The 18,927-nt window shown below is 39.7% G+C and overlaps 2 protein-coding genes across 5 annotated transcripts; one reads left to right on the top strand and one right to left on the bottom strand.

Annotated features, from left to right (window-relative positions):
* Positions 1-145: 145 nt before the first annotated feature.
* ankdd1b (ankyrin repeat and death domain containing 1B) lies at positions 146-7,171 on the top strand. Of its 2 annotated transcripts, none has more exons than XM_005465627.4 (15): positions 146-730; positions 1,073-1,173; positions 1,276-1,374; positions 1,480-1,578; positions 2,863-2,967; positions 3,066-3,167; positions 3,334-3,432; positions 3,886-3,984; positions 5,037-5,135; positions 5,210-5,308; positions 5,413-5,511; positions 5,703-5,798; positions 6,176-6,377; positions 6,644-6,775; positions 6,871-7,171. In XM_005465627.4, the coding sequence occupies exons 1-15, from the start codon at positions 556-558 to the stop codon at positions 6,924-6,926; spliced, it is 1,662 nt and encodes a 553-aa protein (XP_005465684.1). In that variant the 5' UTR covers positions 146-555; the 3' UTR covers positions 6,927-7,171. The 2 variants fall into 2 exon arrangements, with proteins under 2 accessions (XP_005465684.1, XP_019221180.1); XM_019365635.2 differs by having other exon boundaries at positions 600-770.
* poc5 (POC5 centriolar protein homolog (Chlamydomonas)) lies at positions 6,991-17,096 on the bottom strand. 3 transcript variants are annotated; one of them, XM_003459845.5, is made up of 13 exons: positions 16,987-17,096; positions 16,243-16,326; positions 15,280-15,421; positions 14,174-14,284; positions 13,843-14,042; positions 12,828-13,004; positions 11,377-11,481; positions 10,800-10,979; positions 10,049-10,232; positions 8,860-8,993; positions 8,496-8,597; positions 8,184-8,354; positions 6,991-7,489 (listed from the first exon to the last, which is right to left on the bottom strand). In XM_003459845.5, the coding sequence occupies exons 2-13, from the start codon at positions 16,324-16,326 to the stop codon at positions 7,355-7,357; spliced, it is 1,725 nt and encodes a 574-aa protein (XP_003459893.1). In that variant the 5' UTR covers positions 16,987-17,096; the 3' UTR covers positions 6,991-7,354. The 3 variants fall into 3 exon arrangements, with proteins under 3 accessions (XP_003459893.1, XP_005465685.1, XP_013122917.1); XM_005465628.4 differs by having other exon boundaries at positions 16,926-17,080; XM_013267463.3 differs by lacking the exon at positions 6,991-7,489 and having other exon boundaries at positions 8,184-8,271; positions 16,926-17,080.
* Between the last annotated feature and the right edge of the window lie 1,831 nt (positions 17,097-18,927).

Below are 18,927 nucleotides of genomic sequence, written 5' to 3'. Positions count from 1 at the left end.
CTCTCCAACAGCCTGAACTGTAACCAAACAATGAGTAGTTCAAAGTAGTGAGGAAAAAAACGGGTTCTTGCTGTCAGCCATGAAACTGTACCGCTTCAAGTTGTGTAAATGTGACTTGCATATACAGTACGTTTGTTTCCTTAGACAAACATGTACTACTGCTGAACTCCAACTCCTTTGTTAATCTTTTAACCAGCATTACATAATAGAAATTTAAGTTAGACTATTGGTATAAATTCCTCATGTTACTCGAGCCATAATATAGCCACAACTGTGTCATGTTAAATAAACCTGTTACTATCACCGGCGATCTCTTGGGTGTGAGCTAGTAAAGTAAATACGGATCAGCCCTGCAGCACTAAAGTAAGGACTACACTACCATACACTTCCTCACTCTTGGCTCTATGAAGATCAGAACTTTGTGAAACTGGATAACACTGGCTTTCTTTACGGGTGTGCGATCTTTTTCCTCTGAGGAACTGAGGTAGACTGTTTTCAGAATATAACCTATACTGTTTAATACACAAAGTGTGGCTTTGTTGTAAGAGCCTCCAAATGGAAAGAAAAGCTTTGGCTCTGAAGAGGATGATTGAGAAACATTCTCCTAAAAAGGAGAACCTGGACCCTCGAAAGTGGATAAGACCGGAGACTGTGAGGGGATTCAGTGACTTTGCACTGAACAAGCATTCAAACAAAGAGACGGACAACAGTTTTGATGACGTAGAGATGTGTGAGTATGCGAGAACAGCCAATGATAAAAAGAAAAAAAGGTAAAAAGAATAAAATAGCTGTTTTTGTGCTTTATATGACTGAAAAGACAGAAAATGTAGTAAATGTAGCAGATTTAAGAACTGAACCCTTGAGCTTTTGTTTGTCACTGAAGTGAGGTGTGACAGTTTCCTTCCAAGGAAAAACACTGTATTTGCTATGTGGGTGTGTAGGTAGTAATGTTGAAAATCTCACCATCTTAGTTCACTTAGTTCAATCCTGCTATCTAATATGTATTAACACAATTAATTGCATTATGTATGAAAAAAGCTATGTATTAAGGCTTGTCTACTGTGTTATGTAGTGCTTGAGGCTGAGAAGGAGTTTATTGAAGCAGCTAAGAGGAACGATGTGGAGACCATGACGGATCTTGGAAAAGGGTTAAACGCCAACGTAAAGAATGTGGTGCGTCTGAAAAGATAAAGCATTTGCATTAGCCAAACAGACCCCATCACTGAGTAAACTTTCATTAAACTGATAACATGTTGATTATTTTGTCTTCCTCAGCAAAATAGGACTGCCCTTCACTTTGCAGTAGCTTGCACAAACAAAGAAGCTGTTAAGCTGCTGTTACAGCGAAGGGTCAAAGTGGACCAAAAGGACAAGGTGGGAGGGTTTTAAGATGTTAGATGTGAGGATTTGAGCCAAGGACAATATGTTATGTAATGTCTCCAAGTCGGCTACTACCATTTTGTGTTCTGTGTCTGACAGTACGGCGTAGCACCCATTCATTTGGCTGCCTGGTTTGGCAGTTTGGACATCCTGAAATTATTAGTGCAGGCTGGAGCAGAACAGAAGGCTGAGAACGAGGTGAAGTAGAAGAAAGAATTCTCCTCTATTGCTTCTCACTAACCGACAGAGATGAAATACTCTTAAACTGTGAAATTAATCCTATTGGGTTTTTTTCCTTTTAGATTTTGCACAAACACCTCCTCAAAACAACACACTGCTATTCAGATATTTTACTATGTATAATAGTAACACTTCATAATATAGCCTGCGACTTCTGCTGTAATGCCCCTTAAAATACTACATGCTTTTTCTGAGTTTACTGTGCAACTATACTGTAAATATTTGCAAGCAGTCGGTAAATTCAGAGCGTTTTAAAAAGACAGAGGACAAAATGTATCCTCTAAGCAATTTTAAATAGTAACGTCCAAAGTTACATTCTAACTCTGTATTGGCTAAACTGTTTATTTTGCATTTGTTTCAGTTTAGTTTCTGTGTTAGTTTTAGGCTTTTTAATTACTATTTTATGGAGGGTATATGTCAGAGGCAAGATTTAGGAAAATCAGTGCAGGTATTACAAAAAAAACAACAAAAGAATTTTGAAAGCAGTTGACTCAGTAGTTAGTCTCCCCCCCATCTAGTTATGTAATCTGTTTATAATAACCTTTGTAATGCCAAACAATATTGTTGAGTAGCCTAACGTCCTAATATTGTAATTATTTTTAATATCCATGGTACAGAGGCAGCCCCGACTGCTTGAAGAGTTTGTGTGTGAATCTATGGTCGGCTGCCCTTCCTCAGAAACCTGATGCCTCTCCCAGAAAACTGAATTTGAAATGCAAAAACGGAGTTTGAGTTATGAGAACTGGATTTCAGTTCCGAGAAACAAAAAGTAATAAAAGTAATATGGAGGTGTGAAGTTTTAATGAGGATCAATACGGTTCAGAACAAATGATTTTAATTTTGTAAAGTTTCGAAATTCAGTTTCACATAATACATATGTACATATGTAATTATATGAGTTGAAAAATTCACATCAAATTATAAATAACTAAAATGTGATGTTTAGTGGCACATATATCTGACAATGCTATAAATATAAAGTATTGCAACGTTCGAATTTAAGTATAATTTGTTTAATTTTAAAAGATACCCTCTTGTTCTCCTGCACCTGTTTGTAAGTTTTCAGGGGCGCTAAATTTCAAGGAAATTAAACCACAAGCTACACATTGTATTTTGTACATTTTTGCTTTTGTTATACTGTATCTTTTACACTTTTCCATTTTCAAATACAGTTCAAGATGAATTTGATTTGCATTGTAAATTCTGATTTAACAGAAAAAGTTATTTTTTTGTCTGCTTCAGGAAGGACTCAATATTTTGCACTGTGCTGCCATCAACAACCATACTGAAATTGTAGACTACATTGTAAATGACCTGCAGATGAAAGAACTTGACAAGGATGACCTGGTATGCAACTTGCACAAAACAACTGTGGCAAATTTCATTTTGAGCGAAAATACACGCACTACATGTGATTACCTGTGGCTCCTTTTGTTGTGTTTCAGTCAGGGCACCGAGCATTTGCACTGGCAGCAGAACACGGGTGTGTTAAGATGTTACAGGTGCTCATGGAGCCATACAAAATGGCCACCATGAAGCCCAACAAGGTGTGTGTGAGGATTTATTTGTGCGATTTTGCTGCATCTACTTCCGAGTATATGGCTGTTTATTCTCACATGTGCCTTGAGTGCACATTTCAGTGTCACACCTGCAAGAAAGCTCAAAGTCAAACACTCTTTGATGCAAGCCATTTCCCTCCCTCCCTTCTGCCAGAGAGGGGACACGCCCCTGCACTTAGCTGCCAGGAACGGCCACTTGGATATCGTCCAACTGCTGCTGCAGAGCTTTGATACTCGGGATGAAGTCAATATGGTAGACAATCAGTGCAAACACCCTCTCTATCACAGTTTGGTTTGTGACAGTGTGAGCTCAGCGGCTAATCCACTGCTGGATGCTGGCTCCACTTGGGATCAATTGAGATGAATCAAACATCTACTGGTTAGTATAATGACACATTTAGCTTTCTGGATCGAACTTTGGCAGGTAACAGGTAAACTGAACATGATAAATGTGCTCCTTTGTATTAGTACTGATGTGGCTTAATGATGCATTAAAGAAAGAGATAATTACAAAAGCTTACCCCCCAAAAGATCTGCGGTAACTAATTTATTTGCTGGCATTTAATTGAATGATCCAAGCCAATGTTCCTTCAGTGTAAAGAAATTCTTTGTTATAACTAATAATAATAAATAATAACTTAAAATGTTAATTATGTTAGAAGAATTTTCTATTTCCATCATTGGTGACGGATGTTCTGTGCTGCAGGATGGTGAGACCGCTCTGTACCAGGCTGCAGACCACGGTCAGGAAGAATGTGCTCAGGTCCTGCTGGAGGCCGGTTGTGACCCCAACATACTCACAGTGGTACGTTCAGGCAGTATACCAGGCCAAGTTTTACTGAACCAGTTCAGGCTAAGAGAAAAATACACACATCAAATACTTACAGTAATCAATTTTCATAACATGCAAGTTCAGAAAAATCATGTTTTCTCTTTGGCAACTTTCATTTGTGTACCGGTGTAGGGCTGTTCGATATAACGATATATATCGGATGACGATAGAAAAACGTCTATCGTTTCATTTTACGCTATCGTTTGTTTCGTGGTGTCGCAAAATAAACTGTTTACGGCAATATTTTTTCATTATTTTGATGGTCACTGTAGTGGCTATATTAATTTCCTAAAGTTCTCTCTTTCTCTTATATTTAATATAACCACACTACAGACGGACAAGCGCTTGTTTTTATGCGTTGTCGTTAGCAACAACGATGGTAAAACCACCTCGTGTCCGCTTGTTTATTTTCCACATAAACCTTTCACAATAAAGCTCAAGATCCTGTTGAGACTTTTCAAAATGAACTGAATCACGTGAAAGATGCATGCAGAGCCATCAGGTGCTAAAAAATAAACCTTAGACTCAAACGTTAGAACAGGCTTTTCCCCGCAGCACGCTGTGTAATAAATACTCACAAAGAAAACGGCGGCCATCACAACCTATGTCTAAAAATGTATCATTTCATGCATCAGTTAAAACACTCGACTCCAGGTACGCGACGCCCAGCTGGAAACACTTCACGCAAGTCGAGCTGCCCGACATTCACAGAATTTACAGAAAATGTTACATTTTTGTGATTTATATCGTTATCGGACGATAGATGTCTTAATATTGGGATATGAGATTTTGGTCATATCGCACAGCCCTATACCGGTGTATTTTTTTTTAACCATTAGGTGGCATTTTTTGGTACAGTGTAGACTCAAATGACTAAATACCTATTCTACTGTGCTGCTTTTAATAATACTACTAATATAATATGCATTATGGTGTTTATCCTGAAAAATATGTCATAAACAAAATCAGTTTTTAAAGATTCTTCTAGACATAGTACAACTGGACTCACTTTGTACTCTTTGTAGGCCAAATGCAGCGCTCTCCATACAGTTGCAGAAAAAGGAGACGCAGCTCTTGTTCAAGTTCTCTTACAGTACAATGCCCAGGCGGACTTTCAAAATCAGGTAAGCAAACAACCAGATAGGAGGCAGTGGCAGAGTAATCCATCTTTTATGAAGCATAACATTATTGCTCTCAGGATCTAGAGACACCTCTCCACCTGGCAGTGAAGAACAGTCACATCCCTGTTATCTACTACCTATTGGAGGCTGGCTGCAATATCAATGCCACAGATAAGGTACAAGCTCCTGCCTAAGACAGTAAAATAAAGCATCCATGAACATAATGTAGACAAACTAATTCCTGCTTATCATTATGTCGTCTCATGCTTTGGACTGTTAGAGGTCCCAGACAGCTATGCACATTGCTGCTGAGACTGCCAAAGCTGAGGTTGTGGAAATGCTTCTTAAAGCTGGGCCTGATCTAACAGTCAAGGACCGGGTAAGATGCATTTGTCATATTAATGAAATTAAACTGTATACTAATGATATCCAAACAGCAAAAAATTATAATTAATGTAAGCCTCTGCCGCAGCATGATACATTGAAAATACAAGAAAAATCAAACTAAATGCAATCTCTTGCAGTTCTAATTTAATTTGTGTTTCACTGTACATGCTGGATTCGGAGTAGCAGGGTAAGACTGCTCTGGGTGTTGCAGCCAGAGCAGATGAGGTAAACATTGTGGACATGATCATCAAAGCAGAACGATACTATGACCAGAAAAAGGTGAGGGGATAATCAAATGATACTTGTAACTTTCACGAGCATAATCCATTCGCGATGCTTTGAAATCAATAATTACTTTCACCATGAATGATTCAGTGTCACATCCTCGATTAGCTGAATCCCCTCTAATTCTATTAAAGCATTCACTGTAAAAGTGATTCTGAGCCCAGAAACATTCGACAGACGATTTATCATCAGTTTAATTAAGAATATGCCTTATTCTCTTCCATTATTGATTTTCAAAATGTTTTACTCTGACATTTATATTGCTAATCATACGTGTTAGTGTCTTGCCAAAATTTTCTTCCTGTGTCCCTCTGTTGTCTGGAGCGTGTGGCCTTTATCAGCCTGCTGACATGATTTAATTGCCCTTTCAGGCTAACCCTGAGCTTAATGAGATTGTTCGCACCGAGCATGCACTGACGTTCAAATTTGACCGCCGCAGTGAGAACAAGGAGCTGTATTCGATGGCCTGGCGCCTGGCGTACAAGCTGCTGAAACCAGGAGACTGGAAAAGACTGGCAAAACACTGGGACTTTACTCAGGAGCAAGTGTCTGCCATCGAGGAGCAGTGGACAGGTGCCATAACTCACACACTGACAGGGCAGGTTTCTGCTGTGCATTTGGCAACCCTCTGAAAATCTAACTTAACCTTCTTGAGTCAAACATATTAAATACCCTGAAATCTTAGGTAAAAAAATTAATATCCCAGTATGACATTATTTTTCAAAAATGACATTGGAATTTTTACAGCTCATTTTCCAAGTTGTAATTTGGTATCTTTAGGGTATTTTTTGTAGGTTGACCTTTTTTCTGAACTTAAAGGGTTGTGCGTTTACCTGCAGGTCAGCACAGCTATCAAGAGCATGGGAACAGAATGCTGCTGATCTGGCTTCATGGGGAGGAACTGGCTCTGAAGGCCCCTGCTAAAGACCTCTACCAGAGCCTCATCTGCACTGGGAACACGAAAGCTGCAGGTACACTCTGTTAACAAGTATGCCGATAAACAGAAATTTATATCTTCTGCACTGCCTGTTCCAAAGTTTTACTTCATCAAATGTTCGTCTTTCAGATAAGATTCGACTGGAGGCAGAGCAAGTCAGCAGTAAAAGATGCACCATTTCATGAAGAGGAACACTGCAGTATTTACACTGTTGGCATCACTGTCAACGAAGCATCTCTACAGGACGTCTGCAGTGAAATAATTTATTTTAAAAATAACGTTGTGCGTCACACCATTAGCATATAGCTTTGGTTTCGTCAAGTAAACAACATGTGCTGTTGGATGGTCGCCTTGCGGTACACTTCAGTACACCGTTATCTGTGCATAATTTAAAGCAAAGTAATAAATGTTCATTTTGGAATTCTCTGAACTTTTGTTCAGTCTGTAATAATTACAAATGAAACACATTCACATTTAAAACTCTAGGGTAATAAAAAATACATATATATACATATATAAAATGGCCTTCATATCAAGGTAGAAAATTCCAGTAATTTGGATTTTTGCATAGCTGGTGTTAAGGAAGATCTTTGTGTGAGATATGTGCGTGTCATCAGTCAACTACTTTGATGGAGTGTGTGTGACAGGTGCTGCTGTGCGTTCTGGAGGAGGCTCTGCCTGCAGCGGATGTGTGGCCCTGTTGGGAGGAGCGAGGAAATTTAGCAGCTGTGGCTTGCCCAATGGTGAGCTAAAAGAAAACAAAAAACAAAAAAAAGTTTAAATTGCTTTTCTGATTCACATAAACAAAGGTGCATGTGAACAATGTAAAAAAAATAAAGGATGCCTTTATAAAGTTAAGTGATTTTGCTAATAGAAGAAAACAAAAATCAAACAACACAACGATACTGAAGTTTTAATTCCTATGTTGTAGGCATCTTCTCATGCACCTCTGGACTGCTTCCAGCATACCTGGTTTTATTTTTTTAAGATCAGTCCAATTATCACAATTTGCACTGGGAACTGAGATTTCACCACTGACCAAAAAACCCCACAAAACATCAACTTTTGTTTCAAGGTGACAGAATTTTTATTGGTGATGAGAGTTTGGGCTTGGGCTAAAACCCAAAGACCAAACTGCAGTTTCCAGTATAAAACTGTGTGCTCTGGTGAGTCCTCGAGAGTCAGATTATCAATGCAGGAATCAACTATAAGGTCCTGGAGAAACGATCTGAGCTCAAAAATAATGCAATTTTAAGTGTAGGGTTTTCAAGTGCAAAGCCACTTGAAAACCCTAGAGGGAGCAGTCTAAAAGCAACAGCTGTGCTAGATGTGGTCCAGAGATATGCAACAAAATGACCTTGAAGCTAAAACTGTGCAAAGATTCATAACTTTATGACTGCAAGACTCATAAAGGAACAGTATCGATGCATCACATCACATACCTGCGTAACAGGATGATGCCGTTCGACTACCACAGAGCTCATGGGTGGAGCCACTCCCATCACCTGCAGGCTGCTACGTCCCACCTTACTGATCTCATGGCGCGCAGTGACACGAGCTGTTACAGTCTTTGAGGATTTTTGTTGACTTGCTGTGACGACACGAGTACCTACCTAAAACAAGCAATATTTTTAGTGTTATATAAAAATGTGATTTTTGATGAAGAGCTTTAGATAGCACAGTACAGACAACAAAGCAGGACATATCAGATTCAGCTGCTGTTGGTAGTTTGGCTCTATATGTCTGACACTAACCTTTTTGTGGGAACTTGCAATTCCCCCAAGAGGGAGTGAACTGTGCACCACTGTAGTGGGAGGGAGTGCTTCTTCTTGGGACATGGGGGCACCAGAGCCCATCTACAAAAACAGGCAACAAGTGAACACAATTAAAAACAAAAAATATAACAAAGGAAATTCAAGACTGCTCTACAAATTCTTCATTTTTAGGGCATTCACATGAATGGTCTGCAATATAAGATAATAAAAAAAATCAAAAGAACAAAATGATCCACGTAAAAGGACTTTCTTAACATTCAATAAATACATTTCAAGAACCACGAGTGATTTGGAAAGACACTGTACTATGGTGTGTTTTCATTATAAATTAACAGTGACTTGCCACATCATCTGCTTCACTGTGCGACGGGTCTGGGTGGTCAAAATGGACTGGACTGAACCGTGTGGAAGAGGTGGCATATGGCTGGAGCTGAGCCATGACAGAGGAGCCACGCTCATCCTCACGAGGCGGAGGAACTACAACACAAAAAAGAAACCTTCATTGAGTAATTGGGACTCAGTAATAACTCTTTTTTATTGTAGTTACACAAAATGAACCATTTAAACTGATCAGGAAATCCTGAGTTTGTATTTGAATGGGAATATTTCAATGATCTCTTGCTTGTCAGATGACACATAAAGTGCCCATTTTAAACCACAGGTGTAACAAGAGCTGGGGATTCATAACTTCAGCAAAAGTCCTATAAAATATGTGTGGCTTAAAAAAATCCAAAGAAAAAAAAAAGGGGCTCATTTTAAAGCAACAGGAAAGGGTAATCAATTAACTGCCCCGGCTGACAGCATCGTATTAACATACATTTCAGTTTGGAAGACTCATTAAACCTGAAAGCAGATGGATGAGCAGATGCCCATGCTAGGCTTCATTTCTACAAGCTAAAGATAGTAAGATCCAAGTCCAGCAGCCATGGTATCAACAAAAAAATAACAGATTCAGACAACAAATCTGACGACAGGTGGTGTAAATATAATGATGAGATATTTTTCCTAACTCATGCCAGTGGGACGTCTTGGTGGTAATCATATGATGCTAGCATTTTAAACACCGCTGGACTTGTTTAATGTTTTCTACTGAACTGTCAGGTAATAGTCCAAAGCTCTCAAAAGGGTTTTAAATTTTATCAACCAATTTTTCATTGTCCCATTAAGCTTGCCAACCTGTGCAAAGTACCTTTTGCACAGTGCTGAGCATATTCACAGATTTAACTTCATTAAAAAAGGCTTTCAAGTAAAGTGCAAAGACCCCATTCCCTCCTCTCAATCATAAATCTCAACAAATGTCAATAGCACATGGCTGCACTATATTGGAGAAATGTTGTTTCCGTCTTGTCTTTTCGTTTCAATCTCCAAAACTGCGCTAAATCAATACACTGCAGAGGCAAGGCTTACGATGTAACCACGGTACATTGTATAGAGCATCAGTCTATATATCATCCTAGCAGTACATGCTTTAGTGTGCTACATTTCTACGAAGATAAATGTTTTTCTCCACAGGCCACAAATTTACTACAAACCATGCTGATCATGAGCTGGAGGGTGTTCTGCTCGTCCTTCTGTAGAGTGAAACATGCTGAGCGCCTCCATGTTGAGAGCACATACACCCCTCATGAAGGCTTTCTTCATGGATTCTTCATATCGCTCTCGCTCTAGTCGTAGTCTCTGAATCTCCGCCTGTGCCCTCTCTATAGCCTCACAGTGCTGTGCACACAGGTAGCAAAGGATAGAAAGAATTGTTGAACTATTTTTTGATATAATTATCTTTAAAAAAAGAAGAAGAAAAACACAAGATGTGAACTTAAAAAAAAAACCCCCACTTGATTATTATGTTACAGCCTAATAAAACACAATGAAGTTCTATACATGACTTATTTTTGGTTGCCTTTTCTCCATCGACACATGTGCTCTACAGTGATTTGGAGAGCACACAGAAGTAATTCACAGTAATTAAGGCAGTAGAGTGGGTTATATCTGAAAGTTGGTGGTTCAGTCCCCTACTCTGCAGAACCCGATGCATCCGTGTAAGTGCTTGAATGTCAGGATGAAAGTGTTTAGGCAGAGAAAAAACTCCTTGTATGAATGTATCTGTAAGAGTGAATGTGGCTTGTAGTAAGAAAGCACTCCGAGTGCTCAAACAGAGTTGAAAACCAGTCCATTTACCATGATATACTAACAATATATGATGCTTATTTACTTAAATGCAGAGAGTTTCAGTTTGAAGTGAACATTACAGCCTCATCTTAGACACACTGTCCCACATGTACTGACCTCTGCTAGCTTAGCTTCATACTCCACAGACATCTGGGAGCAGACCTCTTCAGCCCTTGAACGGCAAGCTCTCTCCATCTTGACCTTCCAGTGTTTCTGAATCAGAGACTGCCAGGCAAGCCAAACCTTCTTCTTCAGCTGCAAATTGTAGTGCTGCTGTGCCACCTGAGAAGAACGAGCCTGGCGGGGAACCACAGGGCTGTGATTTGTAATATTTACAAGGCAATAATTACGTCTATGAGTCACTCCTGTGCAGCTGCATTCGTTCTCGTGATGAATTTTATGTCGTGGTTTATAGAAAAATATGAATCGGTCATTTTTAAGGAATGGCATTACCCGATCATTTAAATAAATCCTTAACACTTGTATGAAAGCTCACATTGAAAAAACAGCAACAGTGGGGGGGAAAAAAGCACAAAATTTAGTAAACCAGCAGTTTGGACATACCAAAAATTTCTGTTACTCTGACAATGTAAAGGTAGAGAGGGGTTTTGCTATTTGATGAGCATTTCTAATGTCACAACCAACTTCTAAAATATCATATCAAAAGGTTTTGAAATCTTGTTAAACACCATACCTCTTCTTTAGCCTCGATGTGCTGGAGTCTCCAGTGGGTGAAGGCCCTCATCTTCTCAAGCTTTTCTTTCTGTCTGTCCAGTACTTGGCTCAGGTTCCCGATCACCTGAAAGAGTCCACAAAACAAGCCTGTTTGTCTAAAAAAAATGAAGTAGAGTGCTTCTTCTTTTTATTTTTAATTTTGTTTGTTTGTTTTTACACAGGCATGATATGGAAATTAATTAATTAATAAAGACGTATATAGGGGCCTACAGAAAGTAAAGAATCAAAACACCGATATGAGGACCTTAAATGTAAAAACATTTGATTTTTTATGTCTTTCACTGCACTAAATATAATATTTTTGCACCCTATGAGTCTGCCTACAGGAGGGAGGTTTAACATCTGGTGTCCTGGTGCAGCCACAACAACTTGGTGCTGAATGCCCAGAAAACAGTAGAGATTATTGTGGACTTCAGGAAGCACACAGCCCCACTCCCCCCCATCATCCTGACTGACACCCTCATCACCTCTGTGGACTCATTCCGCTTCCTGGGTACCACCATCACCCAGGACCTGAAGTGGGAGCCCACCATCACCTCCGTCATAAAGAAAGCCCAGCAGAGGATGTACTTCCTGAGGCAGCTGAAGAAATTCAACCTGCCAACACGGACGATGATGCAATTCTACACTGCAATCATCGAGTCCATCCTCACCTCCTCCATCACCGTGTGGTACGCTGGAGCCACTATCAGGGACAAACAGAGACTGCAGCGTGTTGTGCGCTCTGCTGAGAAGGTGATTGGCTGCAGACTCCCATCTCTGCAGGACCTGTACGCCTCCAGGACACTGGGGCGTGCAGCTCGGATCACAGCTGACCCTTCTCACCCTGGACACAGTCTGTTTGACCTGCTCCCCTCAGGCAGGAGGCTCCGGTCCATTCGCACCAGAACCTCTCGCCATAAGAACAGTTTCTTCCCCTCTGCTGTTGGACTCATGAACAATAACCATATGACTGTTCCCACCACTAACACATGACCCTACACTGTGTTCACTGCATCATTCCATGTTTGGCACTGATCACCACCTGCACTCATGTATATATCTATCTACTTAGCACTTTTAATTCTTATTTTTATGTCTATTTAAGCGTTATATGACAGTATGTTTGCACTAAGTACCGCAGCAATTTCCTAATGTGTAAACCTGCTCAACATTTGGCAATAAAACCCTTTCTGATTCTGATTCTTTGTGGAGACAAGGGTGAGACATTAGTTGATGTCAGCTTGGAGTCCATGATTTTGTAATGGGTGTTTTTACAATTTTCTCGTGTTTTATTGACGAAAAACAAGACACCCCCCCTCGCCAAAAAAAACAGGTGATTAAATAAATGACATATTATTCTGCAAATTACCAGATAACAAACATCTAAATGATTTACTAGATAAAGCAAATAAATAGACATGTAGTCACCTCATCTTTCCTTTGGTTGGAGGTTTCGTAGGTTTGTAACAGCTGTTTAAGGCTATCTAGCTCTGACTTCAGGCCAGCTGTCTGGGCTGCATGCCTCTCCCTCTCCTTCATCATCTCCAGCTTGTGTTGCTCAATGAAGGCCAACTTCCACTTCCGTAGCTCCGTCAGCACATTTGACTAATTAGGGAATAGAAGTTAGGGCTGTCACAATGTGTTCATTACTCTACTTTAGCAAACATGGGCATCTGTACACATATCTGTAGTCATTTTTAAATTACATGAACAGGTGTGCCAGACAGATGCAACTGCAAACACAGAAATCTTTGAGAATTCATCTCTAAGTTTTCTTTTGCTGGACTCAGTTCTTGAAACATCTGAAGTCCATCAAGCTTAAGCCAGATTTATGCTACTGCACAGAGTGTAAGAGTTTTCCACCAGAGATGTCTTATTTTACAGTTCTGATGTGTAGTTCCAGGTTTAGAAGAACTTTCAAACCCCTCCCTCAACACACGAGTGTACTATTTAACCCACATCTCATCTCATTCTGGCTGGTACTGCTTTTTTCCTAGATTAAGCTCTGCACAGCTTAGCAGGTGATTGGCTGTCATCTGCTCTCCATGAATGAGCTGTACAAAATCAGAGGAAAAGGGCAGGATGGACACCCACATGGAGACACCCATTTCCTTTAGAATAATGTCTCCAGGAAACACAGTTAAAAGGTCAACGGTTCCATGAAGAGCAGCGAGGTGTCATCCTTTTCAAAAAGTCATCCTGAGGCTCAGATACATTCCCTCTATATAATCTCTAATCTGACCACAGGCACAGTATAACTTTCTAATGACAATGGCAGAGAAAGAAGAGTGTGAAAAATATCATTATGATCAAAAATGCCAGAAACAGCACAATTAAATTTTCTCTGTCTGTGCATAAATGCTGTTTACAGCTATGTAAAAGCCCACAGGAGAAACCGAGTGGCTGTGAAGGACAGCTGTACACTGTGTGGAAGCAGACTAACCTTCAGGTTGTTGCTCCACGTGTCCAGAATGTTCTCCATCTTGTTTATATTCTCCTCTGAAATAAACATCTCTGTCACAACAAACTCAAAGGGTTCTGGGGTATCTGGCCTCGACCTCTCAGATGCCACAGGTAACCTCTCTGAGGGATTGTCTGAGAGCAGTGACACCCTGCTAGACGAATGACCTGCCATCTTCTCAGCTGGAGGGGGGGGGGAGCACAAATGCAGACAGACAGGCAGACTATGGCTGAGAATATGAAACAGTATTGTGACAGTTACACATAATACATAATAAGCATTTTGTTTCTCTGAAATTTTACAATTATTTTACCATGAGAGGCTCTTGAGTGTGTCGAGTGTGGCTCAACAATCAAGGGGGAGGCCTGTGACGATCTCAGGCTCCTGCTAGAGTGCCTCCCATCCTTAGCTTCAATGGCAGAATCTGGAAGAAGATGCAGGAGTTACAGTGAGCAGGCAGAGGAATAGATACATGTGGCCAAAGATAGATTAAAATGGTTGATTAAAAAAATTTAAATCCAAAAAAGTCAGAAAACAAAAAACAGCTTAAGAGCAGAAAATGTGAAGGTGAGAGTGGTAAATAAGATGAGTGTGGCTCCTTGTCCAAGAAAGCATTTATGTCAATATCTTAATTAAATTCTGCAGGGAGAGAGAAGAGAAAGCCTGCACTCTAAAGAGCAGTACGGGCAGAGTGCCAGGAGATCATTACCAATTGGCCCGTCTGCTTTCTACATCCTCGTGCACTACTCCATGACAGTTAAAGCACTAAACCTCAGATGAGAGTCGCAACAGGGGAGGAAACTGATGGAGTGTTTAAGATGTGGGTATTGCAGGGGAAAGAGATAGGGGGTACAATGTGACAGACTGATATCTAGCCTTTTACACTGGTTTAAAAGATGAAAATATACACACACACACACACACACACACACCACATTTTCTCCATATTTTTGATGCCAAATCCTTTCTGACAGACGATCATTTGATGCAGACAGTGTCTGGAAGGGCTCACATTCAGTTTCTGTCAGCCAGTCCTGGTGAACTGTGTGTCTGAAAGTCTAGAGAGCTTGAAGAAAAAAAAACAAAGCAAGTGTACTTCTTCAAGTATGTGAGGATGTTTCATCTCTCTCCCAAGAGGCTTCTACAATTCTTAAAAAACAAACAAACAAACAAACAAACAAACAAAAAACGGGCAGCCACCAGTGTTACCCCTCAGTCTCAAAAGTTCTGTCCCTGGGATAAACCAGTTTTTTCCAAAACCTTTGCTCTTGGATCAGAAGGGAAACATCTTTACGACCTTAAAGAAGTTTTGTTGCCTCTTTTTCTAAGCTCTCTAGACTAACATGACCTAGGTGACTGTGAACCTACACACACATGTGTATGAAAGTGTTCTTCATATACAGGAGGAAGCCAACATACCTGGTACATGTTGAAACTTTGTGCCATCTTTATTTCCACCCGCTGCAGACAGATGCGAGGTGCTCCGCTGCTTCAACTGAACGCCAAGCGTGTCAAATTTAGGGGTGATAACAGCATAACGGAGGAGCTCCTCATACTCATCCTGTTAATTGATAAACAATAACAAAGAACAAGGTGGTCAAATATCAATTGAAGCACGTTACAGTTTGTATTTTTCTGTGTATTGTTTCAAGTCTGTTTATTTTGGTTACAACATTTTAGTGTAACTCTTCAATTTTGACACCTAGTGATGCTAAGACCATGTTATGTAAAGCTTTGCTCAACCTAACAGAGTCCATGGACTTGGACTCCTTTGGACTTAACTGCTTTCACACTTAAAAAGGTTCCAGTTCAAGCAACCTGATATCACACACAATTTTGGTTGGCAGACTAATTCAAACTGTGTAAAATGTTGAATTTAATATCCAAACTTTTTCAGAGCAGCTTCTAGACAATCTGTCCTTTTATCATTTAACACAAAAACAAAATAGATGTGCATTTCCTTTTAATACATAATAGATTGATTTAATTTTTACATCCAATTAAAGGATTTGGACAGACTGAAATTGGGTCTAGTAAAACGTATTGACTGTCCAGTAGCTTTAACCAACGTCACAATGATGTGTAACATAATGCTGCTGATCTGAAATGTATGGAAGCTTGTTTCCTCACCATTTTTTTTTTTTTTGCTGTCCTTAAATCAAAATTTACTATCTTACAATTCCTACTTACCAACTCAAAATTTAGAGTTGTTTATCACGAAATTTCCACTTACTGAGAAGTAAAGTGAAATTTCAAGACAGTAACTCAAAAAACTTGAGATAACTAGAAACTTTGAGTTATCTATGCCTGGCTATTTTTGTTTTCCAGTGGTGGAAACATGGTTCCATAGAATTATGAGTGTAAATAAAAGCACATGTTCACCTGAAGCTCAGAGGACACGGAGCTGCCCCGGTCCGAGTCTTTGGGGAGAACAGGACTAGTTGGTTCCTCTTCGTCTGAGGACATCTAAATACAGAGATATAAAGTGTCATTATGCTAGTTTAATAACACAGCATGAGCGATCAATACCTGGCCATAGGGACGGGACCTACTTTGGTATGTTACTATATAGTATTGATTTTAATTTCAGCTATGGCCACCACCGTAATCTTTGGCAGCTATTGATAGTCGTTGGTACTCTTTTGCTTCCCACCTACCTACTCATGTTTTGCAAACCGTACATGGACATAAAACATGTTTGGGTGCGTTTGATTTATAAAAGAAACTTTAATACTTATTTCAAGCCACAGCTGAAGCCTTCTGTTTAACTTTCTTTAGCACAAACGCTAGTTTCTACACTACAAACTAATGAAGGTACACACAGAGTAAACAGAAAACATCCTCATGCACAAAGAAATCCACGAATATGCTTATCTGTACGCTTAAAAAAATCTTACACTTTTCTATATTTTACTCATTTACAAGCGCATTAATTGATCGAGTTAAACAAACATTGTTAGCTAAATAAATCAGAGCTAAAGCTAAAACAGAAATGGAGAAGTGAACACAATAAATACAGCTGAACATAAAAAAAAAACTAAACTACTTGAAGCGAGTATATCTACCTCTGTAAGTAGCACCACTTTTCGGAAACTCGTAACTATTTTATATAACCATAAAAAGTACCACGCTTGCCCGTTTCACAAGTCGTCAGTTGAAAGGTGCTTGCTTTGCCGTTTCAAACAGCCTGGCTCTTAAACAACAGACTCTCTGATTGGCTACTGTTTCTAACTGGCCCTACTATCTCGCCTCTGATTGGTTAAACTATTCCCATGGCAACGATAAGCGGAACGAAGCTGCTACTCTTGTGTTTTAAATATGAAAGGTGTGCAAAACCTTTTACTGTGATTTTGGAAAATATTTTTTATTTACTTCACACTTATTTTAGCCTCCAGTGTCACAGTGCTGTAAGTATCAGGATTTTAAACTAAAGGAATCATGGTGATAGAGGCAAATAGGACCTCTTCTTTTATAACAGGTTGAAAATTAATACTTGAAAGACCTACTTTAATTGCCCCTAGAAAGTTTCGGGTTTGCTTACTTTGCTAAAGTTACATGATTGGCTCATTTAAAGAGCAACATGGTTTCCATATTGTGTTTCAAATGCAGTCTGATGTTATCTAAGATTATATGATTAAGTTCATTTTCATGAAGAAGTAAACTCACCTGTCTTAGGAAGGTGTAGGTCCTTGGGGAATACCACCAGCCAGTGAACCTCCCTGTGGTCATTTCTCTATTGTTCATGAGCCCAAATGTGGATACAGACAAGGGTTCACAATCTGAATTGCAGCAGTGCCTTAACCACTTGAGGACTTATTAGTACTTAACAGTATTATGGCACATATGTGGGATAGGCCTTAACGGCTTGGCAATAGTAGCCTGGGACGGACTCCTGAGAGAGGAGACATATGGTACCTCTCAGCCATGGCAGAGCTGAAAGCAGCACTGTTGGACTAGAGCCTCCTCACCAGCTGGCTGAGAGTACTTCACTGTCCGAAGGTGTCCAGTCAGCATTGTTATAAGACCTGCAGGCTGACATTAAAAAAAAGAAAAAAAAGAAAAGAAGTAGTGACATTGGTAACAGCACAGCAATCTTCCCCTAAAACAACAGACTGAGAGGACTCGCACCGTTTTGGATGTAATACATTTTCAAATCAAATATTTTGTACTTACTGAAAGCAAGACCTGGCACAGGCAACCCTCAGCACACACAGACACACACATTTTATTACATGTCTTGACAGCTGACGCAGGCTGTGAATTTGAACCAGAACTGTGAGGCGCAGAGGATAATCCTAGCTGCTCGGCGGGGAGTGGAGGTTTCCTGTTGAATGACAGGAAGCTGTAACTCCCCACAGATTACTTATTTCCATTTCGGAGCAGATGATTCACATGTTTTGAAAGGTTTCAGTGATGCATTCATCGCAGTTTCTCTTTTGAGGTGATTTTTTTTTTGTCATTCCAGCATGGTGTTGTTTTGCTTCTCTGGTTTTCTGTCATGCTGTGGTATATTCCTAATTTTCTGCACTTGTCTTTCTCTGTAGGAAAGTTAAAATGACAAGGACTGGCTAAGACTAGACCATGACAGGATTTGCATATAAAAAGCAAAAAAAAAGAAAGACAGGAAAAAAAGCAAGGAGTTTTAGACCCTTGTGCCATCTTTTTGCAATACACAATACAACACATGGCAGACAACTGTAGATGTGTTTAATACTGCCCAGGCTCTTCTTGTCTGCTACACGATTTCTTTGCCTTGAATGCCCGTAAATTGCATCTTGCATAAGATTAAATAAAGTTAAGTGTAAGTCTGACATCTAAATTAATCTAACTAACACAGAGCAACAGTTAAAATGTAGGCAAATTATTTGAAACCATCTCCATTCTTTGCAAAATGTTTTTCTTTTGCTGCAGAAAAAAAGGTGATAAACTACTGTTGATAAATGGTTAGATTACACCCGGTATTACCACCTCAATGCTTTCTTTAGATCCCTTTTGTGAATTTCACCTTCCTCTCAGTAAAAGAAATGCACCTGGGCTTGTGTGTTGAAATGGGATTCAGCTCACATT

The sequence above is a fragment of the Oreochromis niloticus genome, linkage group LG12 (genome assembly GCF_001858045.2).
Source record: "Oreochromis niloticus isolate F11D_XX linkage group LG12, O_niloticus_UMD_NMBU, whole genome shotgun sequence".
Classification (NCBI taxonomy): domain Eukaryota; kingdom Metazoa; phylum Chordata; class Actinopteri; order Cichliformes; family Cichlidae; genus Oreochromis; species Oreochromis niloticus.
Note: the sequence above shows the minus strand (reverse complement) of the source record. Positions and strands in the feature narration are given on the sequence as shown.

Coding starts and splice junctions, on each gene's coding strand:
- poc5 (XM_003459845.5), bottom strand. CDS start 16,326: ATGTCCTCAGACGAAGAGGAACCAACTAGTCCTGTTCTCCCCAAAGAC. Junction 15,422..16,242: donor CCGTGTCCTCTGAGCTTCAG/GTGAACATGTGC, acceptor ATCAATTAACAG/GATGAGTATGAGGAGCTCCT. Junction 11,482..12,827: donor CCAACCAAAGGAAAGATGAG/GTGACTACATGT, acceptor GGACTCTTTCAG/GTGATCGGGAACCTGAGCCA.
- ankdd1b (XM_005465627.4), top strand. CDS start 556: ATGGAAAGAAAAGCTTTGGCTCTGAAGAGGATGATTGAGAAACATTCT. Junction 2,968..3,065: donor AACTTGACAAGGATGACCTG/GTATGCAACTTG, acceptor GTTGTGTTTCAG/TCAGGGCACCGAGCATTTGC. Junction 6,378..6,643: donor CATCGAGGAGCAGTGGACAG/GTGCCATAACTC, acceptor GTTTACCTGCAG/GTCAGCACAGCTATCAAGAG.